General features: G+C 40.9%; 1 protein-coding gene across 3 annotated transcripts in view; it reads right to left on the reverse strand.

Annotated features, from left to right (window-relative positions):
* Positions 1–17227, reverse strand: part of WDTC1 (WD and tetratricopeptide repeats 1) — a 59298-nt gene extending 42071 nt beyond the window's left edge. The window contains exons 1-3 of one of the 3 annotated variants that reach the window (XM_072975017.1): positions 16805–17227; positions 2684–2831; positions 1179–1262 (exon numbers count right to left, since the gene is read on the reverse strand). In XM_072975017.1, coding sequence (XP_072831118.1) covers positions 1179–1262; positions 2684–2731 — 132 coding nt within the window. In that variant the 5' untranslated portion in view covers positions 2732–2831; positions 16805–17227. The remainder of the gene's footprint in view (positions 1–1178; positions 1263–2683; positions 2832–16804) is intronic. The other 2 variants (XM_072975019.1, XM_072975016.1) reach the window with 2 other exon arrangements.
* Between the last annotated feature and the right edge of the window lie 2873 nt (positions 17228–20100).

A 20100-nucleotide genomic window follows, 5' to 3' on the forward strand; every position in this document is an offset into this window, starting at 1 on the left:
TTTATCCAGCTCCAGTGCCCACCTCTTAACTACTATTCTGCTTCATAATACAAAAAAGTAGTATACCAAATGTTAACAATGCTTATCTCCAGAGAGTAGAATTAACAGTGATGCTGTTTTCTTTATATTTTTCTATTCCGTACTATGAAATTTACTACTTCTATAATCAGAAAAAAATTTTAAGTGAAAGTTGTGAAGACTACTTGGTAATATGGAGAAAAGAATTATTACAGAAGAGATACAAAACTCAATGTAAAGTATGATTACATTTATGTAGAAATATGCAAGAAATAAAAGGAAGTATACAAAATGCTAATAGTAAGTATATTAGAGAGGTGGGATTAAGTAGTAATTTTTACCTATTTTTTCCATATTACTATTAATGTATTTTTATTTGATAATGGATAAAAGTTTATAATTAAAAGAAAGCAATAAAAATCATCTCTAATTTCATTACCTCAAATAACACTCTTAGTATTCAACAAATTGCTTTCTAGTCTTTTTCTAAGATCAATACAATCACTTGCAAACCGAATGTGAAGGAACCAAAGAAAATTCTTATTCAACTTGAAGATGATACTAAGCTGGACAGGACAGCTAAAAGTTGGATTCATAACATGATCATGAGAAAGGAAAGGGATGGAATTAACATTACGGAGTGTCTCTGTGTCAGACACAATGAAAAAGCTGAATTTCTGGACTGAAGGCCTGGCTCTCCATGGACCAAGGTGTTTGGTTTTTCTAAACCTTTCTTTAAAAAATACCTATTCCCTATCTACCTCCACACAGTATTTCTTTGAAGCTAAAATGAGAAAGCGTGTGTGTTTGTGTTTGTGTATGTGTGTATGAAAACACTTTGTAAACTCTAAATTCCTGTACAAAGGTAAGAATCACTATTGTCCAAGCCAACAGTAAAAACAGTGGGTATGCAATTCAAGTCTTTTTCCAAGCACAAAGGAAGTAATATGAGTAAAAAATAATTTCTGCGTGACCATGTCGATCACTAACCTTGATTCAGATTTGTCTGCCTAATGAAACTGCTGTAAAGGAGAGGTAACCTTCAGGTACAGCCTACAGAGAAAAACTGTTTATGCCTCGAATAGTACCAAGAGGATTCTCTGCAGGCAGAGAATAGAGAGCCAGCCATCTGCATCTAGGGTACAAATCGGATCTCTTACCTGCAGCTCTGCTTCCAGGCCCAGCCGTCTGATAAAGGGGTCAGTGACATGGTAGCGCCGCTCAAAGCTCAGGGCACCCCGCTCCTGGGGGGCAGAAATAAACTCATAGATTCACTGGTTCAATTAACGTGGTTTACTATGTGCCTGTTACATATACAGCATACTGTGCTGGGCACCATAGGAGCTAGAAAGGAGAACAAGGAATTGGCCTATAGAAGCTTGTACTCTACTTGGGCAGGGATTAGAAAATAATAGAAGAGAGTACATAATTAAGCACTAAGTTGTGCTTGTTGGGTTACAAAAAAGAAAGGGAAAATTTGAAACAACAAATAGGGAATGCTTCCATGTTTAGGTCAGAGAGGGTGGGCATTATCGTTGGCACACAGTTGTGGGGTATATACAAAGAAAAAAAATAACTCGCTTGGTCCTTCCAACTCTATGATTCTGGGCCTCTAGCAACTGGTCCTTGCTCTGGGGGGCCATCTAGTCTAATGAAATCACAAAAGAACCCACAAATGGACAAAACTCCAAAAGGATTCAGGGATTCAGGGAAAAATGTACAAACACAGACTAACGTGCCTCACATAGAGGCATACACTCAATCCTGCTGGATGGTGACCATAGCTTACACTGCATGTCACTTAATTTTCAAAGATCTTTGGCACTTAACCTTTACAAAGAACTTACTCATGTTCTTTTGGATTTCATTCTCAAGATCAGCCTGCAGGCAGGTAGACATTATTACTATTTAACAACAGAAAACTGAAGCACCAGGGAAGTAAAATGACTAAAGTCTTACAGGTAGTTAATTAGGGCAGTGGTGAGATTAAGCTCCTGACCCCAGCTTGGGGTTCTTAGTATAGAAGCATATCTCGTCTTAGTGGAATCTCTTCCATTAAACCCCTATGCTCCTTTAACTGAGGGTTTCCCTGACAGAGTCTGGGCTACCTTGCTAAATGAACTTGGCTGCCCAGGCATCCATTTACCTTATGGTATTGGAGTATCTCCTATGTACAAAGTGCAAAGGAGAGGTGCAGGCTTTGGTATAGGAGACCCTCAAAGGAGAGAAGAAAGAACTGAAGCTAAACTGGGAATAAGACTCTCCCAGGTTGTGGTTTATGTACAACTGAGCAGCTGGAACAACATGAAGAAGCTCTATTTACTCCTGCTGCACCCCACCTCCACCACACACGTATGCCTACACACACAGACACACACACACACACACAGATGTGCATGTACATGCTCCCCTCCCTCACCAGACTCCATCAGTCTCAGCAGCCTAGATATAAGTACTTGTACAGAGGAGTCTCCATGAATTCCATGTTCTTGGGTAAAAGAAGATGGGAGTCAAGAGGCTCTGATTCTAGTCCTGGGTCTGCCACTAATTACTTCTGTGACTTCAGGCAAGTCACCAACTCTAGTCCTCAGTTTCCTTGGCTATAAAATGAATTTGTTGGGAAGAAAGGACCTCATGCTTTGGTTCAGACGTCTGGGCTGCTTACCTTGATCTGCCTACGGATGAGGTCTCTAGTTATGTTGACTTTTGCCATCTTCTCTTAATAGATTCAACAGAAGGAAGCTATAGAAGGATCTTCAGGACACTTGAGCATTCCAACCAAGCCCAGGTCCACAAGACACACATTTAATTACCTGGGGAAAAAAGACCATCAAACCTTGGGAAATGGAATAAGGTAGCTCTGGAGTCCTGATTTCACCCCTAAAACAGCCCACCACCCCAGCCAGTGAACTGGCAATTGCCTGTGATTTATGACCTGGTGGGCTGGCCCTGCTCCATAGTGTTGAAGAACCTCTGTAGGGAGTAGGGGGTGAGGAGAAGGGTGGAGAAACAATGACTCACAGCCACAGGAAGTACTGGAACAAACACTGACGTAGTCATGTGTGCTTCTCCAGAAAATGGGGATGGGGGGGTGGAAATGAGTATGAAGGAAGATGGAAGCATATTCTGAAAGTAAGAAAAAGGCATACAGCAGGAAAGATGTCAAGTTTCACTTGCTCAGTAGGCATCTGTGGCAACCAGTCTGAAACTTTTATTATGCTTCAAAAATCCTTGACTCTCAGCTTGGCTCTCCCCAAAACCAAATCAGTATCACAGACAGAACACTCAACCCACTAACAGATTCACAGGATCAAAACACGTGCAGGAAATGTAACGGTGACCGTGTCCAACATAAAGAAATCCCTCTGCAACATCCTGATAGGTAGACTTTCAGTCTCAGAACCTCTTGAAGCAAACTTTTCCTTTGTTACCAACTCTGACAGCTAGAAAGACCTAGTAATCTCATTTCTGGTAATTTACCATAAGAAAGCACAAAATATGAGAAATAAAAGAGCTCCATACTCAAGCATATTCATCACAGATTTTTATAAGAGCAAAAACATTAAAACCAGCCAAGTTTCCAATGATAGAGAAAAGACTAAATAATGTACAGCCATATGATATTACGCAGCATTAGAAATGCTACTTATGAAGGAAAAAATGTTTATATCACACCAAATATTTATATAATAACATGATGCTTTTGCAATAAATACTATTATCATAGCTATGTTTAAAAAAGGAAATATAAAAATAATAATTGCCATCTTTGGATAATAGTATGACTGATTTTTTTCTTCCTACTTTTGATGTTTTCACTTTTTTTTCTATAAACACACATTAATTTCACAATCAGAAAAAAAAAAAAACTAGAGCAAAAAACCCCACCAGGTTTTAAAAGAAAGTTTTGCCTCCTGTTATTTCCACTTTTTGGTCCTGGTTCCACCTCTGAAGCTACACAGGAGGTCTAGTCTTTCTTCTCCATGATGGTCCTTTGTGCTGTGATGATATGGCTCTTAGGGCCCACCAGGCCTCTCTGCCAACCCTCTAAAGCCAGCAGGACCTCCTGAGACCACTTCTAGATCTCCTGGTCCTGACTTTAAACCAGCTGGCCTCCTGCAGATTCCGAGCTCATCCTCCTGAAATCAAATCTTCTCCACCTGATCTGTGAACAGACTCCTTCCTTTCCTTTGACATTTAACTACAAAAGGAGGCTTACTCTTATGGTATCCATATTCAATCAGGAGGGGATAGATAATAAATATAATACAAATAAAACAAGAATATATCCAGCAGTGAAAAGTGCTATGATGAAAATAAAACAAGTTGATCTGAGAGTGGTTGATGGGCTACCTTTAGATGTGAGGTCAAAGAAGATACAGAGCATTGTGGAGTTTCTGGCTGCTCAGCATTTGAATTCCTTCCTATATTTTGGCAATTCACCATCTAAGAAGCCTGGTGGGAGGCAGAGCACCCTCTCATTATGAAGTGAGAATGGTGGAGACTAAGATTCTCTTTCTGATGCTCCCCTCCACCTAGAGTGTGTACAAATAGCTCAAGTTATGCCAACGAACACATGAACCCCAGATATTAATTGGGATCCACTGTCAAAGAATCAAAGGGCCATGGAGAGCTCATGCGACAAAGGGGTGCTGTAGTTGCCATTAAGGTCCAGTCAGCTGGTGATGGTGGTGTAAGCTGTAAAAGTGGCAGCAGTGACCTCATGGACTGGTTCTGTGAATAATTTTAGCTGTGGGTCCTTGCTGCTATCCAGGTTCCCTTCTTTCAGACAATTCTTCAAGCCTAGCCTTAAGACTTTCCCTAATATTTTCTGAGATTCCTAATATCCTTTTAAGAATGAGCCAGAGTTGGTTTCTGTTGCTTACAGCTACAAACCCTGCCTGATACAGAGCGGCTCTCTGAGAATTTGACATTTTATCTGAAATATGAATGACAAGTCACAAAAAACTAGGGGAGATCTTTCTGGAGAGAGAGAACAACCAGTGCTAAGGCTGGTTCAAAAAGCTTTTATTGTAGATGCTATTCGTGCCATCATTTTATAGAGTCATAGATAGGAAACAATTTTCACAGTGTCATACAGCTAATAAATGATCCGGAGCACGGACTCAAACCCAGAGTTGTATGTATTTTCTTAACCACTATGTACATATGAATTAATTACTATGGTATGTAATTTCCTAGAGAAATGATAACTATGAGAATCTCCAAAAGAGCCAACTAAATTCTTACTACTCACTCAACAATTTTCTTAAAACACTAACTGGGTTTTTACCAAGTACCACGCACTGTGCTAGACAGGGGGGAATACTGAGATGAAAGACATAGTACCTATACTAAGAAAGCAAAGAATCAAAGGCAAGGGGCTTTAGCTAAGATTGGTGTGTGGCTTGGAAATACTAAAAGGAACAAGAGGGGAGAAAAGCAGAGAAACAAGACAAGCAAAAAACCACTACAATTCAGGTAAATGGTAAATGGAAGCTGGCATTTAAAACAGTATCAGACTGGCAGGCAGAGGTTTAAAACCCCAAATGTCAAATTTAATAAACCTACTACCTAGTTAGTATTTTGGTGAACATTTCTGTTCCCATCCTGAGAAGAAATGCTAACACACTGGCAGATAACTCATTCTGGACCACAGTCCACCTTCTCCTCTCTTGAGGAAATAGGGATTCAGTGCCTTTCCAAAAACTTTTAGAGGCAGATAATCTCTAAGTAGAGATTATTTAAAAGGCTCGTATCAGGAGAGAAAATATCCTCAAGTATACAAGGGGCATTATACATACAAGTTTCATATTTCAGCCCAAAGTCTCTCAAATACAAATAATCAGATCAATAAGTGAAAGTTATTTGAATATGAGATTTAATCTTGGTCAAATTTTAAAAGCATTATTTTAAGGAAGGTTCTGAAATAGTCAATTCTACAGAGTAAAGAACTCATAGATATTAAATGATATGAATGAAAGATTTGGAATTGATGAAAGGAAGTTATATATATATTAATATATATGATTAAACCCTATAAAAGTCTACATCAAAGGATTTCTATCTCTGGTGCACTATGCAAATTACATGATGTTCAGTTCTGCTAAGAGGCAAAAAGACTGAAATAAGTGACTTCAAGAATCCTTAAGAAAAAATTGTCAATGCCTATTATGCCAGGCACTGTGCTAGCCTTTGAAAATACGGCAAAGAATAAGCCAAATAAAGACACTTCTCTTCAAGAGCACACAATATAGGTGCCATTAACTGAATTTCAATGGCACCAAGGCTATTGTAATCAGAGCTCCACAGAGGGACTGAAATTAACCAAATGACCAAAATGAATAAATAGGACAGTAAATTCAGAAGGAACAACATGGAATAATAAATTAAATCTTATTTATACTAATTTATTCATATATCTTAGAAGAAAGCACAAAAATGACAATGGGGGAAACAAAACTAAATATATGACAGTAGAGCCAGAGAGACAACTGGGAACTCACTAATGAAGAATGAGGACTTTAACAGACTGCGAGCAACCTTCAATGTATCTTCTTCATTCTAAGGATAGTACAGTCAACTGAATAAACCCTCACTTTCACACTTAAAGCTCTAATAACTTTGAGGGCTAATTTGTTTACAGAACACAAAAGCTCAATAAAAACTTTCTCTAGCTAGAATGCAAAGGTTTAAGAATGGTATCTTCTTGTAATTTAGGATACTGCAGGCCAACTCTACTTGATACTCAATGAAAAGCCAGAAGAAGGAAGCCAGTTTCTGGGAGTCAGGAATACAAAAAATATAAAAATACCTAAGGCACAGGGGAAAACATATGACTTAAAGGTACAAAGAAAATATGAGCTGCTCTGCAGATGTTACACCTCCCAAAAGGTATTCTACTCCTGGAGCTCTAAAATGCCGAACACTTAAAACCATCTCTTCCACAAACTTTTAATTTAGGCTTCTGGGAAACTTTCTTCCATGGACATATCTCTGCTATTATAAAGGAAGCTAATAAGAAAATAAAATTCAATTAACAACTCAATTTAGAGGAATTAATCTCATATTTCATAATCCAAAGGGTATCAGTAATATAAAGCCTGACGTTAACAAGCCCTAGAACAAAGTACACCTGGAGAAGATTACTCATCTGGAACCAAGGATGGAATGGTAATATACACACAAACATGAGGAACCACCCATTTCAGGTGTGCATAGTCCTTGTTTGGGCTCTGGTTAATGTAGCAGAAAGAGAAGCAGACTTAAAATACTTAGGCACTTGGGCCTGAATTCCTAGTTGTGCAAGTTAACTTAATCTTTCTGAATTTCAGTTTCCTCATTTGTAAAATAAGGATGCTAACCTATTTCAATGTGAGGAATAAATGATGAAATATATATGAAAGTATAATATAGTACCTGGATCGCAGTAGGTGCTTAAGAGACGTCAGCCAAATGTGAATTCTACTGAGACCTGATAACTCTTGTTTTCTATGCTCAGTGGCATGGTGACAATATTCCTCCCATACTTCCTCCCCTACCAGAGAGACAAAGCTGGCATTGGGGCTTCTAGTGTAGGATGGTGGGGCACAGAAAGCAGGATGTCTTCCCAGCCAGAGGAATATCAGGCGGACAGAGAAAAAAAAAAGAAAGAAAAATAAAGTAGGATATCTTTATCACCTCTGCTAGCTTTGAAATGTAAGATCCAGAGGAAAAAAGCAACTTTGTTAAAAACAAAAAAAACTCCATACAAAAATTTTACAAGAATGTTTATAGCAACATTATTCATAACAGCTAAAACGTAGAAACAACCCAAATGTCCCATCAGTTGACGAATGTATAAATAAAATGTGGTATATCCATACAATGGAATGTTGTTTGGCCATAAAAAGGGATGAAACGTTGATACACGCTACAACATGGTTGAACCTTGGAGATATTATGCTAAGTGAAAGAAGCCCACATACTGCATAATTCTATCTATATGAAATGTACAGAACAGGCAAATCTTTAAAAACAGAAAGTAGATTTGTGATTTCTTCAGGCTGGAGGGGATGGGAGATAAAGGAGTAACAGTTAAAGATACGTGTTTCTTTTTTTTTTTTTTAATTGAAGTGAAACTCACATAACATACAATTAACATATAACTTTAAAGTGTACAATTCAGTGGTATTTAGTACATTCACAATGTTGTGTGGCCACCCCCTCTGGCTAATTTCAAAATATTTCCATCATCCCAGAAGAAAACATCATACCCATTAAGTAGTTAGTCTCTAGTTCCTCTTCTCCCAAATTGGCTATTAAACCAATTTACTTTATCTATCTATGGATCTACTTATTCTAGATTTTTCATATGCAATCATCCTACAATATGTGGCTTTTTAACATCTGGCTTCTTTCACACAGTATAATGTTTTGAGGTTCAGCCATGTTGCAGCATGTATCAGTACTTGGTTCCTTTTTATGGCTGAGTACCACTCCATTGCACTTCTATGCCACATTGTGTTTATCCATTCATCTGTTGGCTGTTGCGAATAGTGCTGCTATAAACATTTGTGTACAAGTATCTGTCTGAGTACCTGTTTTCAATTCTTTGGGGTATATACCTAGGAGTGGAATTGCTGGGTCATATGGTAATTTACTTTTAACTTTTTTAAGGAACTGCCAAACTGTTTTCCACAGAAGCTGCACCATTTTAAAATCTTACTGCCAATGTAAAGGGTTCCAATTTTCCCATCCTCACCAACACCTGCTTTAAAAAAATATTATACCCATCCCCGTGGTATTTCATTGTGGTTCAGGGTTTCTTTTTGAGGTGATGCTCTAAAATTGACTGTGATGATTGCTGCACATATCTGTGAATACACTAAAAACCACTGAATTGTATACTTTAAATAGATGAATTATATGGTATGTGGACTATTTATACAATAAAGTTATAATATTAAAAAAAACCACACACACACAAAGGAGCTACTGATACAGGCAACATGGATGAAATCTCACAGATTCTGAGCACACAGAACCCAGACATGTAATTGACTGTACTTCAATTAAAAATTTTTAATCTAAAAAAATCAAAAAGTAAATTTAAAAAGTACACACTACACGATTCCATTTATATGAAGTTTTAGAGCAGGCAGAACTAGTTTTAAAAAAATCAGATGTTTTGCCTGGGGCTGTGGAAACTGACAAGAAAGGACATTTGAGAACTTGACAGAAAAGTTCTATATATCGCTGGGAGTGTGATTTCATGGGTACTGGGGGTATGGGTTACGTGGATATATCCATTTGTTAAAACTGTATAATCAAAATTAGTGCATTTTAATATATGTAAATTTTACCTAAGAAATAGAATGGAGGGTGGAATGCAGGGGAGATTCAAATGAAACAAGAATGGTAGAATGTTGGCAGTTACTGATAGGATGATGAACACACAGCAATTTATTATACTGTTCTATTCTGTTTACTTTCTATATATTTTGAATTCCCTCTAATAAAGTCTAAAAATCCTTCCTGTTATAGAATCACTCAAAACATGGAAGGCTGATTAATGAAATGGAAAACTATTAGTCATATTAGTTTAAAAAAATCAGGTTCAAGACATATATATGGCCATTCCAAGCTTAGGGAAAAAAAGACAAACCAAAAAATGTACATATCTATAATGCTATAACAAGAATACACACCAAAAATGTTAGCCAGTGGTCATTTCTCTGGTAGGACAAAAGCGATTTTTTTCTTTCTATTCCTGTGTATTTTCCAAGTATTCTACTAAAAACTTATTATTTTGTTATTATTTATAATAATTTAGAAATTGCCATCAGGAACTAGCTTTGGATGGAAAGAAACTTAAGTTTGAATCTGGCTTTTCCACACACAAGTTTGTGTTCTTGCACAAAATTATTTACTTTTAAGCTCCTGGGTTTGTTTTTTCTTTTTACCTGCCATGTTGGTATATGTAATAACATCTATCTCATATGGTTATTGGGAAAAGTGATGAAATAATGCATTGTAAAACACTCAGCACAATATCTGGCATGTGGTAGGCGCTCAAGAAACACTGGCTATTTTTTCTCATCTGTTACATGGAGATAATAATAGTACTTACTCAGTGCTGTTGTGAGGATTACATGGGATAACTGGCACACTGTGAATACTCACTAAGTATGAGTACCAGTATCGTTTTCAATATGAAAAAAATTGTTTAAGAAAAGCCTCCTCTCAAAAAATTAAACATAGAGTTATCATGTAATCCAGAATTCCACTCTTAGGTATATATCCAGGAGAAAACTTATGTCCACATGAAAACTTGTACATGAATGCTCATAGCAGCATTGTTTATAATATCCCCAAAGTAGGAACAACCCAAATGTCCATTAATGGATAAATAAAATGTGGTATATTCATATAATAAAATATTATTCAGCCATAAAAAGGAATGAGGTATTGATTCACATTATAACAAGGTTGAAACTTGAAAATATTATGTTAATTGCAAGAAGCTAGTCACAAAGGGCCACATATTTTATGAATCCATTTATATGAAATGTCAAGAATGGAAAAAGCTATAGAACAGAAAATAGATCAGTAATTGCTGAGGACTGAAGGAGAAGATGGGGTGACTGGTGGTGAGCAGTGATAGCTAAGGGGTGTGGGTTTCTTTTGTGGGGAGTGAAATGCTCTGGAATTAGATATTGGTGATGGTTGCACAACTTTATGAATATATCAAAAAGTGCAGAATTGCACACATTAAAAGGGTAGATTTTAGGGTGAGTGAATTATATCTCAATTACAAAGAAGGAAAAACCTCAAAACTCTCCTTTTCTCTACCTTAAAATCACAACTTATGAAAAGAGAATTTAGTTCTTACCCTTTCCTTCATCTGTCTCCTACCTTGAACAGAAGTTATTATGTGGCTTCTCTTCCCCAAAAGACCAAAAGCATCCTGAGGGCCAGCTCTTTATCTGATTCATCTATTAATCCTCTTGTATCTTCAAGAAGAAGTGATGTGGACTTAGCAGGTGCCAATAAATACTTGCTGAATGAACAACAGCATGACTACCTTGCATGCATTCAGTGTTTTATACCCATCACAACACTTTTGTTCATGCTTTTCATTTGAACTTTCACAACAACCTTGCGAGGAAGCTAAAAAGTTATTATCATCCCCATTTAACAAGGTAGAACTGCAGCACAGTGCTATGTGGTACTAAGGAACAAGCACTGAACTGGGGTCTAGGGTCCTGTGGTCCAGGCCAAGATCTGCCTCTAATTGGCTATGTGACTTTGAGTAAGGCATTTCATTCCCTCAGCCTATTTCTCCATCTGTAAAATGAGAGGTAGACTCCGAGAAGAGCTACAAAACTTGTTCCAATGCCACTATCCCACGATTCTAAGAACACACGGCTAGGTAGCAGTAAAGTGGAAATGGAACCCAAGTCATCTGTATTCTCTTTCCTCTCTGGCCTTGCTGTTGCCCACTGCAGCAAGGTGCCCCCAGCTGAGTGACAACTGACCCCCTTTCAATGTTTTGAATTATGCAAAAGATGTATGCAAGTTTCCTTTCACTCTGTTTGGCATGGTTTTCCTACTGAAGCAATTCTATAGAAGAGGGAAAAAAATCTACTTCCAATGCATAAAGGTAACTGGAACTTGTATAAAAAAATAAAACAGTTGGGCTGTGGAGTCGGACAGACCTAAGGTTCAAATCCCAGTTCTGCCACCTACTTTCTTTGTGACAGCATTTCTAAACCTCAGTTTCCTAATCCATAAAACAGGGATGATAAAGCCTACCTTCCCATAGTGATAAAGAATAGAAGGGCCTGACAGTGAGCCTGGTAAATAATATTTATTGCAAATTCTATGTATTTCACAAGTGCTACCTGACAGACTCCTCACAACAGCCCTATAAAAGAGGTACTATTATTATCCTCATTTTACCAACAAAGGATGTGAGGCACAGGGAAGTTAACTTGCCCAAAGTTACGGTTATCAAATGAAGAGTCAAACTAGATAGTTTAACTCCAGGACCCAGGCTGTTGGCCACTAGTCACTATAACTATCTTTAATCAGACCATGTCCATGCAGTCTTGCCCCAAAGAAACTTTGTCCCTTACCATTTCTTAGGGTTAGGCAAAGGAATCAAAATCACCGGGACTCTGCTGGTCTCAAACACAAACTTAAAGAGTGCATTTCAGAGTCATGAACTAAATTGGCACAAGGACAACATCTGGGAGAGGCTGGTAGGACAGGCCCACGAGCAAAGCATGTTTGGAAAAGTTCTTTGCTGTCTTTGCGTCTCCTGGTTAAAATGATTCTATACGGGGCTGACTGAAGCTTTCTCTGTGGAAGACCATCTTAAGAAATGCTTCACTTTGTGGGAGGCCTTGGATGAAAACTCACCTTGTTGTCTTCCCTCCCTGTATGAGTTCTGTATTGCCATCTGACCTTTGTGAAAAAAATTTCCCTGATGTTTTCAGAGCTTTGCTTTTCAGTGATCATAGCTAATTTATCTGCCTTCTCCTAAGGCCACAATTACCTTAAGATAGTGGAAGGGAACAGAAAGAGAAACAGAAGCGTATTTTGATAATGCTGTTCCTTCTCACTGTATTTAAGAGCATCCACAGTCTTCAATTTTTGCCTTTAACTTGCATCTTTCTGAATCCTGCCATGAGTAAAAGTAACTCTCATAGAGAAGCCTTTTTAAGTTTCACCTCTAACTTTACTCCTTAGCAGAAAGGTCAAAGAAAACTAAGCCAATCAATTTGGAAATGCTTCCTTTCTAATTCAACTGCAGCTATGTTACATCCAGATGTCCAACCTGAGGGAACCAGGTAAGCCATCAGCACCCAAACACTCAGGCCTCAACTGACAAAGCTCCCTGACCAGAAATGCCTGACTCCCATTTTGAGAAAGGCTCTCTAAAAGTTCAGGAATAAGCACAATTTTATGCTTTCTGAAAACAGAATTTGGGGGTTATGAAAAAGGACAAAACTTTACCAACATCCTGATCCTAACACTGCCTCCAGAGAGCTTCTGGAGAGCTACCTGGGCAAGGACTGATTCTGCTCTGCCCTCTTCCCCAAGAAAATGGGGTTAATGCCTCCCCAGATGGCTGCAGGAGGATTAAGGGTTATAATTCTTGGCATCCAGCTCTGTCATAGCTCTAGCGTTGTGACCTTGTTCATCCTAAAATAAGACATTAAATATAAAAATGAAAACAGTGATCCCTGAATCTGACTCTATAACAGGGTGAGACTTTTCTTTCTGCAAGGCTTCTGATATTGTCTCCAATGCTCCAACCTGTTGGCTGAATCCACCTCTTTATTCAGGCCTCAAGTTTTTAAGGTATTAGTCACTAATGCCACAAAGCCCTTTTAGGAGTCGGCAGCTATTACTAATAGCACAAGGAATGAACCCCAGAACTCCCAGGGTTCCAGTCAGGCCTGAATTCACCCTGAAGAAACCAAAGTGGTAGCCCTTTACCTCCAAACCCCGGGCTCCTGAGGGCAATCAAGGAGGTCTAGTGAAAACTGTCTATTACATCATTTAGTCCTCATAAACCCATTGTAAGGTAGTAAGGTAGTAAGTAAGGTAAGCTGTCTTAAGTCTCATTTCGCACATGAGAGAACTACAGCTCAGAGAGGACACGTGATTTACCCTAGGCCACACAGCTAAGAAGGTGCAGACATAGGTTCAGATATCAGCCATACTACTGGTAGCTATGCAACCTCCAGCATATTTTTTTCAACTTTCTGGACCCTTGGTTTCCTCATTTGTAAAGTGGGAAAAATAATACCTACCTCATGGAGGATTTCTGAGGATTAAATGAGATATTTTAGGAAAAGTGTCTAGCAAATGGCAGGTACAAAGTAAGTATTCAACAGATATTAGTTTTTTTTTACAGATCAAAGTGACAAGAATTTGATATCGTTTTCACATAATAACAGAGTTAAAAATACTAAAAAAAAAAACCCACTTGTCGAATTACCTACGTAAGTATAAACTCCTCTACCATATCCTTAAGAAGTGCCAAAGCCTCTGCTTGAATACCTTCCATGATGGGTATCTCACTCCCTCACAAGGCAGCCCATTTTGTTTTCAGAAAGCCCAATTCTCTCCCTTATCAAACCAATGCCTACCCTCTTGGAATTTCCATCTTTTGATCCTAGTGCTGCCTTCCAGAATCACATGGAGAAGTCCAGTTCCCTTTTCAAAGACAGCTCTTCAAATATATGTTCCCCCAGGTCTTAGCATTGGTCCTTTCAGCTCTTTCTCATGTGTCACAGCCCCTGAGGAGATAGACCTGGGTCTGAATTCTGATCCTTTCCCTTACTAGCTGTGTGACCTTAACAAAGTCATTTTACGTCTCTGAACCTGTATCTTCATATATATAATAGGAAAAATGATTTTCATCTTCCAGAGCAGTCATAAGTGTTAAATTAGATAAAGTAAGAACACTACCTACCACAGAGCCTGACATATACCAGGCCTTCAATAAATGTCAGTCACCTTTTAGGATGTATTCCAATTGGTAAATATCCTTCAAAGTAAATTAGCCAGAATTAAATGCAACACCAAGGGATTGGTTTCTGATGGTAACTGTCAGGGCTTGGATTTTTGAAGAGCTTTCTTTTTAGGTAGCTGAGAAGAAAGCACAGCCTAGGAGTTATATGGGTTTGACAGCCCAAACATGTAGTGGAGAATCTGGAAAGGTGAGGATGAAAGAAGAAAGGAAATAGGATGGATCATTAAACCAGTGACCCAAAAGAAAAGGTAAATATCACCACATTACATGTCTATGACTCCCTCTCTGACACCCAGGACTGCACATGTGGGCTACATTCCTTAATTCAGAAAGGAGAGAAGAAAAATAAAAATAATTAAAGAATAATTAAAGTCACAGTTCTGGGTCTTCCCAACAGTTAGCCATTCAAGATCCACAGACATTTAGTAGGGGGCTTCTTCAGTTGAATCCTTCCAGATTCTGAAGTCCAGGTGTGGAAATATCCTGAATAGGATGTCCCATGTGTCATGGATACTCTGAGCTCTTTCCAGGTAGAAAACTGCCAGCTGTTTGACAACTCTAAAACTCACCACTGGCAAATCGTCAATGTTAACTCTATCACCACAATCATTACACATGTTCCCTTTCCTTCAGTAACCTCTAAGGGAAGGAGTCCCAGGTGAAAATATGGATTGTTGTTCAATTATTCTTCAGAGTTGACCCAAAGCACTACTTCTACAAACTGGGATGTGACTTGAACATAAGTGCTCCCAAATAGGTCAAAACAGGGAAGGACAGTGGGACTCCAGAATTAAAGTAGCATGATCACAAACTATAGGAGAAAAAGTTGTTTCCCACCTGCCAATGAAATATAACAACCTGTAATGAAGAAATTCATCATTAGTCTCAGACTCGGCCCAAAGGAGCCCTGCTGATTACTCCCTGGTCTGTGATAGAGGAGCTTATCATTACTATACTCAACAATCAAGATTCAATTCAATCCCTTTACAAATACAAGAACTACAAAAAAGAATAAGCCAGACCTCAAACCAGAATTAGCCTTAAGTAGTTCCTTTAACTCAGTGAACAGAGACTGGTCATTCAAGAAGGACTGTAAGGTACAGAAATGCTTAGTGCAGGCCACTGAGCGTACCTGTGCCCTAGGTAGGGGTTTCATAAAGCCTTTGAGTCAAGAGGTGCCCTCACAGTAGTCTCCTTCTCAAAACTGTTTCTTTATTAAAAGAGAAACTACACTGCCACTTTACCCTGATCATCTATCCCATCTTTGGGAAGAATGGGGAAGCTACAGCCACCCTGCCAGGCTTCTAAACCCACTAACTTGAGAGGAAAACTTTAGAGTTGCTCCATCACTACCTTAGGAAGTTAAAGAAAGTCATAGCAGAAAAGGGCTTTGGAGGAAATAGTCAAATTAGGTTGTTAGACATTAGTCATAAGTCCCGATACCTCTTTTCTGGAAGCCCCAAAAGTACACCTGCAGATCAATGCCAGAGGGCACTAAGCAAATTCAACCTGGCTGGCAAGGGGGCGTCTCACTGCAGTTTTCAGCAAGAAAACTGGATCCTGCTGGGTCGCAGTCTCTCTTCTACTTCACACTTCCTATTTACCCTTTGAAGTGGGTACTGAATAGCCAGTTCCCAAGTAAGGGCCCTTTGTACGGGCGCTACAGTCGCCTGGTGGAAACACCTTGGCAGAGTTCAGTCTGGTGCCAGGATGGGCCACTGAAGGCATCTGCAGCTGCCAGAAGCCTGGACTGGACACGGGGACACACACACACACACACACACACAGAGAGAGAGAGAGAGAGAGAGAGAGAGAGAGAGAGAGAGAGAGAGAGAGAGAGAGAAACACTAAGAGAGCAGAGCAGGTCAGGTCAACGGTGCCCTCCCGGCACTTCCACCTGCCCCTTCTTCCCAACATCCGCGCCAGATCAGATGTCAAACAAAAACTCCGCAAAAAAGTCCCATGATGGGACGACTTCCACCTCTCCCTCGGCAGAGCCTCCCAGGACTCCCAGAGCCTTCCAGCTACGTCCTGGCCAGCCTTCCGTCCCCACCCCACCCCCGGTCCACACTGCCCTCCGCCCCGGCGAGGCCTGCCCCCTCTCGGGACACCCCGGAGCCCCTAGGCAGACAGGCTCAGGCCCCCAGGCCAGCAGGTCTGGGGCCGGCCCAGAGCGGGCGGCCCGTGTGCCAGGGCTGCCGGAGCCGGTCCTCGCCTCGGCGCCTGCGGAGAGCAGGGGGCGGGGGCTACCCGTACCTGTCAGGCCTCTTCCCAGGACCGGCGGCGGCGTCGCAACTTCAGGAGCCCATGTCCGTCCAGGGGGCCCGGCCCCTCTCCCCGGAGTGGGGGCGCGGATCCCGGGGAGGGGGCTGGAGGACCCGGGCAGCTCTAGCCCCTTCCCATGCTCCCCGCCCGGCGCCTGGCCGGGGCCGGACAGCGCCTCCGCCCGCCCCTGCGCACCGCCTCACACCCGCGCTCACACACACTCACACTCCCTCGCGCGCTCTCACACACGCACTCCCCTCCCTCCTCCTCCTCTGTTTATCTCCTCCAGCTGTCTGGGGACCCAGGAGAAGCTTAGCACCGCGCCTGCGCCACGCAGTCTCCGCCCCCGCCCCGCGCCTCACAGCCAGCGGCCACGCTACGGAGACAGCGCCTGGCCGTTTCCAGAATGGCGATCAGGGCCCCCCCCTCCAATCCCCCGCGCCCGGTCAACGTCCGCTGCCGGCGGCGCCTACTAACCTGCTAGTGGGGAAGCCCCGCACCGCCGCGACCAATCCACTTCTCCACTCGCCAGACCGGCAGCCAGTGGGCAGGCGGAAAAGCCGGGCCAAGCCCTGGGCATCCTGGGAGTCGTAGTTTTTCTCCTTCGGAGAGCTCCTGCAGCGCGGGCTCATCCTGCTCAGTTGCCATTAGTTACCCGGACGCACCTCCCACCCTACATCCACGTAAAATGCTCCCTCACATCGTTTCTGGGACACTCCCCTCACCCATTGCCCCCAGAACCCGACATATTCTCCTAAGAGCCTCCTCAAGACTTCTCAGAGTCTTAATTGCAGGACCCTTCAAACTGGAGCCCCAGGGCTCCCCAGAGCCAAGCCTCAGCTTACTCCTTCCTACTCTGGGAAGCTGCTGAAGTGGCACATTCGTCACTCTTGTCTCCCTGGCCTGAAGGAAAAGGATAAAAGGTATCAGTCTACACCGGGTGGCCTGGAGGGGAGCCAGTAGCACACACACTCTGGAAACCCTCAGTTTATTGGGAGAGACAAGGTGCGTCCAAGATTGGAGGAGGCACTGCTGTTCCCACCTCTGAGAAAGAGAGGTAGTTCCAGCCTTGTGGAGTCCCAAGTCTGATGGAGGAGACACGTCCTCTCTAAGGAAGTTCCCAAGGTCACAAGGGAATCATAATGCCTAACTACGGAAGGTAGAGGCCAGGTCCCACCCATGAGGAGCCTCGAGTCAGAAAAGGAAGACATGAAAAAAAAAAAAAAAAAGAAAGAAAGAAAAGGAAGACATGGTCATCTTCAGAGAATGGAAACTGGTCACTCACCCATAGGGTGCCATCTGTCAGATAATAACAACAATTTGCTTTTGTTGAGTATTTACTATGCCAGCACTGTATTGAGTACAGTTCCTTAGATAGGTACTATTACTGTACATGTTTTGCAGGAGAGGAAGCTGAGGCATAAGAAAGTTAAAAGCAGCTTGCCCAAGGTCACAGAGCTGATAAGGAACTAATCTGAGACTCAAACCCAGATCTGCCTGACTCCAGAGTTTGAGCTTTTGAACATTCCCTGTCCCTCCAGTGAGAACTAGGAAGAACCTACCCTCAGGAAGGACTGTATATACATATTTAGCATTTACAGTGTTTGAACCCTGTTTATCACTCCATGGGACCCACTGATTTCAGTTAGTCTCATCATTTTACCAAGGAGAAAAACTATGGCCTAGAACACGCTGGTGACTTGCCTAAAGTCACAAATTGTTAAGGGCCCAAATTGTTCACTCCAGTCCCACTGGTCCATCGAGAGTATCCCAACTCATCCTGAGCACACTACACCTGTATTCAAGCTATTCTCTCCACTTGCAATCACTCTCCTGCACCCATTTGTCTTACTGATCTGTTCCTTCTCAAAAATTCTGCTTAGCTAAACTATGAGTCAGCCAACCTCATGCCCCAAACTTGGGTCTGAATCTTAGAGTCAAGTGAGCCTTAATTTGCTTCCCTGCTCTGCATACCCAGCTTTCTGCCCTTCAGCAAGTTCTCTCTCATAGTGCCACACATTTCCTTGTTGTACTATTCTGATCATTACAGTTTTTCTTAGTAATAAAGTTCTTATTCCACTTACTTGTCTCAACTCTGTTCTCTGTGGCAACATAGATTTTGTGCATTAAATGAGGTGATATTTGCCTAAACTGTGAAGACTTGGGTCAACTTGGTAAGAGGTAACAGAAGTGGTAGCCCATGTGATTCCTTTTGCTCTTAAAAAATGTCTATGCTATGATGGCCCCACTAGAAGTTAGCAGATTTATTGAGACTGTTTTCTGTTGCAAGTAATAACCTGACCAGCAATGGCTTTAACACATGAGATTGGGTTTTCTCACATAACAAGAAGTTCTGAGATAGGTGACTGTTGTAATTAGTTCAGCTGTTTAATATAATTCATTTCTATTTTTTTCTGCTCCAGCATCCTCCATTTCAGTTTTTCAGTGTAGTAACAAAATGGCTGCAGCAGCACCAAGCATCATATCTATGTTCAAGGCAAGAAGAATAGGGAGAAAGGAAACAGCACTAGCTGTCTTTTACTAAGAAATCAAAAGCTTCTGAAGCTAACATAATAAAAAATAAATTTTTTTAAATTAAAAAAAAAAAGAAGTCAAAAGTTTTTTAGAAGCCCCCGGCAGCTTTCTGTTTATATCTCAGTTGCCAGAGTGATGTCTTATAACTGCCTACAAGATAGGTTTGGAAAAGTCCAGAAAGTGATTATTTAGCATTTCCAGCCTCCATATTGCAAGAAAAGGCAAAGGAAAAGAGATTAATGAAAGGATTTGGGGATAGACCAGGAGTATCTGCAGTAGAACCTTTCAAGATGATAGTCTGAGGCAGAACTCAGAGTCCAGGAGCCACGCCCACTTCTATATGGTTAGACTCTCCATGGTGCCAGGGTTCCTGTTATCAGTCAAAACCAGGGTAATGACTTGTGCTAGTCAAACTCACATAAGACACATCAAATAGAATTTCAATGTTTTACTGTATAATGGGGAGTAGTTGTTAACCTTACAGACATTAGAGCAAGGTTATTTCCCCAGGGAGCAGGTTAGTGCATCGAGGCACTGAAAAGCCAAGGCACTGTGATGGGTTACTTAGCCTTTTTATGCCTCTGTAAATAGAGCATACCATATGCCACCATCTACTTGACAAGAGTTACAAGCAGAAATTAGCAATATCCATGTGGAACACATTAAAATTAAGGAATTCAAATTTTAAACACCAAGGTGATTATTTTGTAATGTATGAAAATATCTAATCACTAAGTCATACACCTAAAACC

This window comes from Vicugna pacos, chromosome 13 (assembly GCF_048564905.1).
Source record: "Vicugna pacos chromosome 13, VicPac4, whole genome shotgun sequence".
NCBI lineage: Eukaryota > Metazoa > Chordata > Mammalia > Artiodactyla > Camelidae > Vicugna > Vicugna pacos.